The sequence below is a fragment of the Peromyscus maniculatus genome, chromosome 8 (assembly GCF_049852395.1).
Source record: "Peromyscus maniculatus bairdii isolate BWxNUB_F1_BW_parent chromosome 8, HU_Pman_BW_mat_3.1, whole genome shotgun sequence".
NCBI lineage: Eukaryota > Metazoa > Chordata > Mammalia > Rodentia > Cricetidae > Peromyscus > Peromyscus maniculatus.
The window spans coordinates 85,698,726-85,708,401 of NC_134859.1; the positions used below are offsets into that span (position 1 = coordinate 85,698,726).

Sequence of the window (9,676 nt, forward strand, 5' to 3'; positions counted from 1 at the left end):
CCATAGGGTTACATTTCCATGGAATCCAAATACTGGTACCATTTGTTGACAGAAGTTACTTGGTAGCTGTGGGAAAGGAAGGAGACAGAACACAAAGTGCAGGGGAAGTTTCCAGAAGGATGGAAATGTCTTGCCTGTCTGCTGTTTTGGACATTGGTGACATGAATACATAAAATTGCTAATAGATAGATAGATAGATAGATAGATAGATAGATAGATAGATAGATAGATATCACTTGAATAGTTGGGCTTTTTAGGGCTGGAGGTGATGGTAGACTGCTTTTTTAAGTGAACATGGCCCTGGGTTCTATCCCCAGAGCCTACCCTAAGACACATACACAAAATCTGTATATTTTATCCTAATTTTACACATTTACACACACACAAAATTGTTTCCCTTATGTGTGTATGGTGTGTGTATATGCATATGTGTGTTCCTATGTGTGCTGGCATCCATGTGTGCATGTGCACATGCATGTGAAGGCCTGAGGTTGAGGTCTGGTGACAGATCACCACCTTATTCCTTGATGCAGGGTCTTTCAACTGAACCGTAACTCACAGATAAGGCTCCACTAGCTGGCCTATTATTAGCTCAGGACGTCCCATTTCTGCCCTCCAAGCACTGGAATGACAGGCAGGCTGCCATGCTCACCCAGCATTTACTTAGGTTCTCATACTTCTTTACCCTCTGGGCACTCTCTCTGCCAATACAAATCTTATCACACTGTTTCTCCTCCTAAAACTCCCAAAGTGATGACCAGCCACTGTGGGATAAAGTCCATCCTCCCCACATTATCACGGGTTCCTTTTTATCTGATCTCTGCTTCTTAACCACTTTCCTAAACCAGTTGTCACAGTGACTGACACCTGTGATCCTCAAATTTGGGAGGCTGAGGCAGAAGGATTGCCACGAGTATAATGCCAGGCTGAACTAAAGAGTGAGATCCTGTCTCAAACAAACAAAAACCCAAAATTTGAAATACACCACTCTCCTTGAAGTCCTAGGCAGAAGATCTTAAGGTATGATTCAAGCAACACTTAGGGTCCCAACACCTTTTTAGAGTGACTGAAAGCCCCAGCTTTGGTTAAAATAAGGCCCAGAAGATGACCCAGCAGGTAAAGGTTCCTGCTGCCAAGTCTGACAGCCCAGGTTTAATACCCAGGACCCACATGGTTTAAGGAGATAATCAATTCCCAAAAGCTGTCCACACACACACAATTAATGTAAAAGAATTTTTAAAAAATAATACTAAGGTATAATTTCACTCACATTTTCTCACAGCTGAGTAGAGTGTCCCAGAGATTTGATGATGTGTAATGATATAATATAGTTAAATGTGGCAACAACTAGATTATCTGTATAACTCAATTACACAGTTTCATGATGTTGCAAAAATCATGCACGATGCTCCATAGCTGCAGTAGACACCTAGCACTTGGATGGCTGAGGCAAGAGGATTGGGAATTTGAGGCCAATCTGGACTACATGGGGAGACTGTCTCAAAACAAACAATTATGCATTGGAAAAGGTCAGCTCAAGGTACAAAAGAGCCATTGGGGGTATATCCAGGTGGTAGAGCACTCACCTAGTACATGTAAGTTCCTGGGCTTGGTCCTCAGCACAAAGAAGAAAAGTGTAAGAGAGACCATAGGATTTGCATGCAACTCTGTACAAAGTCATCAATGATGGGCTCATATTACCTGCTAAAGTTAGGTATAGTAACAAAGAATAAATCCAGGCATGATGATGCATGCCTTTAATCCCAGCACTTGGAAAGCAGAGGTAGGTGGATCTCTAATTTGAGGCCAACCTGGTCTACAGAGTAAGTTTCAGGACAGCCAGAGCTTCATGGAGAGACCTTGTCTTGAAAAAAAGAAATGTGGGGTTGGGGATTTAGCTCAGTGGTAGAGCGCTTGCCTAGCAAGCTCAAGGCAATGGGTTCCGTCCTCAGCTCCGGGGGGGGGGGGGGGGGGGGGGGGGGGGGGGGGGGTTGAAGAAAAAAGAAAAGTAAAAAAGAACATCCAACAATCTAAAAAGCTTACTAAAATTTCTCTCCCATGCTGGTAGAATGGTTTGGTGAGTATGTGTGCTTGTGGTACATGCCTGATGACCCAACCTGAGTTCCATCCCCAAAATTCATGGCAGAAGGAAAAAAGGTGAACTCCTGAAGGTTGCCTTCTGACTGCTACATCAATGTGATGGCGTGCATGCCCACACTCACACACCTATACACAAATAATACTAGTAAATACAAGTTACATTTATTTTTAAAATATTTCTTCCTTGCTAGGCATTAGTGGTGCACGCCTTTAATCCCAGCACTCAGGAGGCAGGGGCAGGCAGATTTCTGAGTTTGAGGCAGGCAGATTTCTGAGTTTGAGGCCAGCCTGTTCTACACAGTGAGTTCCTGGACAACCAGGGCAAAATAGAGAAACCCTATCTCCAAAACCACACACACACACACACACACACACACACACACACACACACACACACACACACACACACAAAAAAAAAAAAAAAAAAAAAAAAAACAATATTCCTTTTCAAATTAAATGTTTGCTATATGAAGTCAGATTTTTGTTATATGTCAGGAAAGGCAGACTAATGGCAAAAATTGCAGAAGCACGTGAGAGAATTTAGCGGTCTTAAGTAAGACGTTAAACAGATTTGCAAAACTAAAATGATACCGATTTCCTCACTAATTAGTTTTAGTTTGGGAAATACAGTTATTTTCACAGTTACTATTTTTTCATTCTTTTTTTCCTTTAAGGTTTTTGTTTGTTTGTTGTTGCTGTTTTTTGTTTTTTTTTGGGGGGGGGTTGTTTTTTTTTTTTTTTTTTTTTTTTTTTTTTTTTGAGACAGAGTTTCTCTATAGAGCCCTGGCTGTCCTGGAACTTACTATGTAGAGCAGGCTGGCCTCGACTCACAGAGATTCACTTACCTCTGCCTCCTGGTTACTGGGATTAAAGGTAAGTCTGGCTTTTTACTGTTATTTTAAAATTTATACCTCTCTCTGAGGCTGACCTCAAACTCATTATGTATCCACAGATAATCTTCAACTTCTGACCTTCTTCCCTCTACCTATAAAGTGCTGGGATTACAGGCACATTGTGGCAGGACTTTGGGTCACGCCTTTAATCTCAGAATTTGGGAAGAAGCCGTCAGATTTTCTATGCATTCAAGGTCAGCTAGTTTACATGGTGAGTTCGAGGCCAGGCAGGGCTATATGGAGAGACCCTGTCTCAAAGAACAAAAACCCCAAGACCTTGTCCATGCTGGGCAAGCACTCTCCTAACTTAGCCACATCCCTGCCTCTGGACAAGTGTGCCTTACATTTCTGTTTTAATCCCCATGATATCAGTATGTGTACAGTGCACATAAATAGAACCTCTGTGCAGAGTCCAGCTCTGCTGCAGCAATGCCACATTAACTTCCGTTCTTTTGTGGCCCCAGGATCAAACCCAGAGCCTGGTACACGCTAGGCAAATGCTTTACCAATGGACTACATTTCCAGCCCTTACTTTCAGCAATGAATTTCCTGTGATTTCTCCCTCCCAGCCTGTATGTACCTTTCCTCTCTACTTTTCACTCTCATTAATCTGTGTGGCTAACACCAACTCAACACTGAGACCTCTGTTTAAACATCACTTCCTAGAGGCTGGAGAGATGGCTCAGGGGTTAAGAGCACTTAACTGCTTTTCCAGAGGACCTGGGTTTGATTCCCAGCATCCACATGGCAGCTCACAACTGTCTGTAACTCCAGTTCCAGGAGTCCCAATGTCCATTTCTGGCTTCCACAGGCACTGCCAGAACATGGTTACACAGACATACATGTAGGCAAAACACCCATGCACATTAAGTAATAAAATGAATAAATCTGTTTCTAAAAATCACTTCCTCTGGGAAACCTCCCCTGGTTGCTCAGACTGGACTGGGTATCACGTCCATGTCCTCCTTCCATTGTTTCCATATTCTGTCCTAACCGGCTCATAAACCATCCGATCAACCATTAGTGACAGTCTGCATCACCTTCTAGGACCAATTCCCAGGGCCTACCACTGTCTGAAATACTAGGGTAAGGCTATGGCTACTTGCTATAGCATGGAGCACTTGCCTACCATGTCGAGGTCCTAGGAATTTAAGTCCATCCTGGGCTACATAAGACATGGTCTCAAAAACAGAAACAAGGGGCCGGCAAGAAGCTCAGCAGGTAAAGGTTCCTGGCATGCAATCCTGCTAACGTGAGTTCACATCCCCAGAGAATCTATATGAAGGTGTGGGAAGAACAGAACCGACTCCACACAACTGTCTTACCTTCACATGCATTCTGCAGCATGCACGTCGCCCCATAATTATATAAATTTTAAAAGTTTTAATTGTAAATGTATATGGAGAGAGCAAATGAATGTAATGTTCATCACAAAAACAAAGTGTTGGCACACGCCTTTAATCCCAGCACTCGGGAGGCAGAGCCAGGAGGATCTCTGTGAGTTCGAGGCCAGCCTGGTCTATAGAGCGAGTTCCAGGACAGGTACCAAAACTACACGGAGAAACCCTGTCTCGAAAAACAAAAACAACAACAACAACAACAACAAAATGTTAGCTTTATTAAGAAAATAAGCCAGGGCTGGAGAGATGGCTCAGTGGTTAAGAGCACTGGCTGCTCTTCCAGAGGACCTGGTTTCAATTCCCAGCACCCAAATGGCAGCTCACAACTGTCTAACTCCAGTTCCCAGGGGATCTGACACCTTCACACCAATGCACATAAAATAAAGTTAAAAAAAGAAAAAGAAAAGAAGCCTAAACTAAAAGTGTTCTCCAAGTGTTTTACCTCCAAAAGCCAAGGGATGGGAATGTTTACCTGGGAACTAATGGCGTACTTCAGGTAGGACAGGATGAGAGGATTAGGGGAAGGTCCAATCATGGCCTGCTCCAGGAGTGCTTCTGCAAGGGAAATTTAAAAAAGGCTGAGTGGTGACAACTTTCCTGGGTCCTCCCCTCCCATCCGTCCTTCTCCATGTTACTGGAGACCTGCTAGGTTGAGAATGTCCCAGGTGGCTCCTCTAGGAAAGAATTTCTTCATGTTGATGGCCCACTGGTAGTCACTCCAACGCTCCTTCCAGGCCTGCAAGATGGCTTGCCTCAGGTTCACCACCTTCATGATTTCACTCCAGGGAGGCGAGACCGGAGACGAGGTGGGAGTTTTAAAATGGAGCCAGAGGAGAGATGGGCTTTCTGAGGCAAAGAACAGGGGAGAGATAAACAGAAGGGAAATTCGGGAAGACTTAAGCAAGACAGAAAAACCAGACAGGGTAGAAATGGAGGCAAAAGGGAGATTCTGCCACCCTCTCCCCTCCTGCACGGTCTTCCCTTGACCTGGGCCCGAAGGTGTGTCCAAGGGGCCAGTGCAAAGCCCTCAAGAGAGCAGGAAGGGGTTAAGCCCTCTCCGGCTGCCTGATTAAGCCCTTCGCTCTAGCTGTGTTCCTCACCTCGACCACCTCAAACCCAGATCTACCCATTCCCCCATTTCCTCTACCTTCCTCAGCCCTGAAGTTGTAATTCTCCCTTTTCTTTCACCATCTCCCCAAATTTAAGCCTACCGGAAAACCAAGTTCTACGACGTAGGCAGCGCCATCTTGGTACCTATTAAGGAACTCATTTACTATTGGTCCGCGGTAACAGACACCGACCAATAGAGAAGTAGCAAGAGGCAAGTCCTGCCACGGTACCTTCTGGGAATTGTAGTTCCTTAAGACTTGGCTATGCCGCCAAGCAAGCAAAAGGATTAATCTAATTGGTTCTGGTGGTTTTTCTCTGAGATTATCCAAAGAGCTGAGTTACGTTGGTACCAGGAGACTCAGGACCTGGAGAAGAAACCCTCTGTCTCTCAATGTCGTAGCCATCTGTCTATACCTTCAATCACCCTGGTTATCCCCCAGTAACTAGGCACAACATGGGTATTATGTGTTATGTACAGCAGTGTGTTCTAACCTGACTTCTGTTGGGTTTTTGGTTTTCGTTGTCCAAAGCCCCTGTTGCCACTAGAGTCCTCATTTCACGTTCTCTTCCAAAAGGGACACTGAAGTGTGGCTAGTTTCACACATATCACCATTTCACCCCAAAATCTGACAGTGCTCCTAGAATTCCCTGATCCTGAATACTGTTTGTATATGAAGGGAAGTAAGGGAAAAACAAAAACTGAATCTGGGCGTGGTGTTGCACACCTTTAATCCCAGCACTCGGGAGGCAGAGGCAGGCAGATCTCTTGAGTTTGAGGCCAACCTGGTCTACTGAGTTCCAAGACAGCCAAGGCTACACAGAGAGATTCTGTCTCTCTGTCTGGAGGGGGGGCGGGGACAGGGAGGAGAGGGGAGAAGAAGGAGGAGGAAACAGAAAACAGAGGTTAATATTAATGTATGACACAAAACCTGTCTAAAATGTCGGGCGGTGGTGGCGCACGCCTTCAATCCCAGCACTCGGGAGGCAGAGCCAGGCAGATCTCTGTGAGTTTGAGGCCAGCCTGGGCTACAGAGTGAGATCCAGGACAGGCACCAAAACTGCACAGAGAAACCTTGTCTCAAAAAACCAAAAAAAAAAAAAAAAAAAAAAAAAAAAAGAAAGAAAAGAAAAAGAAAAAAGAAACTCTGTCTCCAAACAAACAAACAAACAAACAAACAAAAACTGTCCAAAAGGCCTAGGGAAACAAAAGGTACTGTGGTACTGTGGGTGAGACCACCCTGTAAAACACACTTGGAGGCCCCCAGCCTGTGTTTTACCACACCCCTCTTTTCCTTCACTCCCAGTCTCAGATCCTGAGGAGATGGGTTCCACTTACAGTCCCCAACAACTCTCTCTCTCTTTTTTTAAATTAATTAATTTATTTTTCTATTATCAGCTTGATACAATATAAATTCTTATCCTAATAATGAAATGTTTGATTGAGGCTTGCCCAGTGATTAAGTAAAACCAAAGCTTATTGTAAGCCACAGTCATCCTAGGGTCCCCCCTGCTATGTAGCCTCCCTGGCCCCCCAACCACTCTCTTTAGTGCCCCCATCTGCCAGCTCTGCCAGCACTCTACCGCCGACCTATAGTCCCGACCCCAAGCTACCTCTTGAATGACCATCGGGATAAAGCTTGAGAAAGCCGACCATGAAGGCACTAAAGACGGCCTTGTAGACATTCAGACAGACGGAGACTGATAGGAGCCTGAATGCCTGGAACATGCTATGTACGGGGAGAGGATGGTTGGAGCAGGGCCAGATCACAGCCTTCTGAGACTGGTACTGCCTATGGTCTTCCTCCTTCTCCCGCCCCCCCAGCTCCCTCACCCCCTTCTTATTCTGCTCCTTGTGCCTTCCCAAGGGCTACTACAGGAGGAGAGCGCATTTACACAAAATAGCCGCCAAGTACGTGCGGCCAGTGCTTCCAAAGCAGGAAGGAGGGAGAACTCAGACTCCCGATTCATAACCTTCAGGCTCCCGCTCCAAACAGACCTGCGCTCGACCGATGCTGCCGTGGGCCTCTTCTCTCCAGTCTCTCATCTAACTGTCTTCCCTCTCCCTTTACCCATTGTGACCCCCTCCTCCTTTCTGTCACACAGCCTGACACTCCCCTACCACCGCCATAAACTGTTTCTGGATACCGCTGTTCTTTTTCCTACCCCTCATAGCCCAAACGGCCCCTCTTGGAGAGAGGCTGTCAACTCTGGGTGAGTGGGCCTTATTGAATTAGTGGGTGTTCGGTCCAACCCATATGGGAGGGGGCGGGGACACTTGGGCCTGAGGATAGACAGACTCAGCTGAGCTCAAATCCTTCCCTCTGGCGCGCAGCCTGGCAGATTTCGGAGAGGGAGGGTGTTCCTCCTCCACACTTCATAATGATGAGAGGCAGCTTTTGGGATGGAGCCATCTGCCTTCCCTGGCCCCCTACTCCTCACCAGCAGCCCATTCTTTAGGCTTGGCAGGGCTTCCCCAAGGACTCAACTGTATGTACAAGGACTTCCTCAGCTCTTCTCTACTTTTTCCCTATCCCACCTCCTTCCTCCTGGGAGCTCTCTTAAGCTCTCAGAATTTACCTACCACACAGGCAAGACTCCATGATAATGCTCCCGAGAATGAGAGAAAAGATGACGCGTTCCTTATGAGGTATATGGAAAATGTCCCCAGCTCCCCTCAAGCTCCCTCCCCCTCACCCCACCCCCCTTTACTTATTCCATTGTCTTAAACTGCTCCTCAGAGGCTGGGTTCCCACTTCTAGCTCTGAGCCCCAGGATCTTCACCATTTCTTTGTTATTTGTGGTGTGTGTGTGTGTGTGTGTGTGTGTGTGTGTGTGTGTGTGTAAGGTTGACTTCAGTGTGATCCCTAACTGTTCTCCCCCAAATTTCGTTGAGACAGCATCTGCTACTGAACCTGGAGCTCACCCAATTCTCTTAGCTAGATGGTTGGCCAGTGAGCTCCAGGGACCCGTCTGTTTCCACCACCACTGCTTCCCCAGCACTGGGATTATAGATCTGGGCTGCTCCACCTGGGTACTGAGAATCCAAACTCAGGTCCTTATGTTCACATGAGCACTCTACTGACTGAGCCACCCTACCTTCCCATTTTAAATTTTTTTTTTTTGAAACACTGTATGTCTCAGGCTAGCCTGAAACTCACAATGTAGCCAGGTTAGCTTCAAACTCATCCTCTCTCTTCAGCTTCCTGAATGCTAGAAGTCTAAGCTTGTACTAGCACACTTAACATCTCCACCACATTGGCCGGTCTGGCTGAGGGAGAGGTCTAGATGGAGAAGAGGGGCATGTGGAAGCCAACAGGCTGAATGACATGGAAACAACCAGAGTCAATGAGAAAAGCATCCTGACCTTGGAGTAAGAGGCTGCAAGAAACAGGGTTGGACTTGTTGCTCTTGTAGAGAACCTGGATTCACTTCCCAGCACCCAAACAGTGGCTCACAACCATCCTTAACTCCTGTTCCAGGGGCTATGAACCCTCTTCTGACTTCTGTAGGCAGCAGGCACATACATACATGCATGCAGCCAAAGCACATATTATAAAAAAATTTTAAAGGCTTGAAAAATGAACACTTTTTTATTTAATTTTATTTCATGTGCATTGGTGTGAGGGTGTCAGAGGCCCTGGAACTGGAGTTACAGACGTTTGTGAGTTGCTATGTGGGTACTGGGAATTGAACCTGGGTCCTCTGGAAGAACAGCCAGTGCTCTGAACTTCTTAGCCAGCTCTCTAGGCCCAGGAACAGGGTTTTGTACCCACGGGGGAGTGGACATTCCTTATCTAAACTAGTAAAAAAAATGGATAAGAAAAAGACCAGGCCTGGAGAGATGGCTCATTGATTAGGAGCCCTGGCTGTTCTTCCAGAGGTCCTGAGTTCAATTCCCAGCAACCACAGGGTGGCTCACAACCATCTGTAGTGAGATCAGGACACCCTCTTCTGGTGTGCAAACATACATGCAGACAGAGCACTCGTATACATTAAATAAATAAATAAACCTTTAAAAAATTAAAAAACAAAAGAAAAAGTACCAAGGGCCCAGACCCCAAAACTCAGAAACAGTAAAATCATTTAGAAGCATATGAGGCCCAGAGAATTTCAGATTCCCTTTTTCTCAGAGTGGAGGCCTTGCCTGCCTCCTTCTTCACGGGCACCAGCTAT

General features: G+C 46.0%; 1 protein-coding gene across 4 annotated transcripts in view; it reads right to left on the reverse strand.

Moving 5' to 3' along the window:
* The window catches only part of Med24 (mediator complex subunit 24), a 28,357-nt gene extending 22,681 nt beyond the window's left edge, over window positions 1–5,676 (reverse strand). Inside the window, exons 1-3 of one of the 4 annotated variants that reach the window (XM_042282754.2) lie at window positions 5,605–5,676; window positions 5,036–5,239; window positions 4,866–4,948 (exon numbers count right to left, since the gene is read on the reverse strand). In XM_042282754.2, coding sequence (XP_042138688.1) covers window positions 4,866–4,948; window positions 5,036–5,165 — 213 coding nt within the window. In that variant the 5' untranslated portion in view covers window positions 5,166–5,239; window positions 5,605–5,676. Of the gene's footprint in view, window positions 1–4,865; window positions 4,949–5,035; window positions 5,240–5,540 lie in introns of all 4 variants that reach the window. The other 3 variants (XM_042282752.2, XM_076543331.1, XM_076543330.1) reach the window with 3 other exon arrangements.
* Window positions 5,677–9,676: the final 4,000 nt, after the last annotated feature.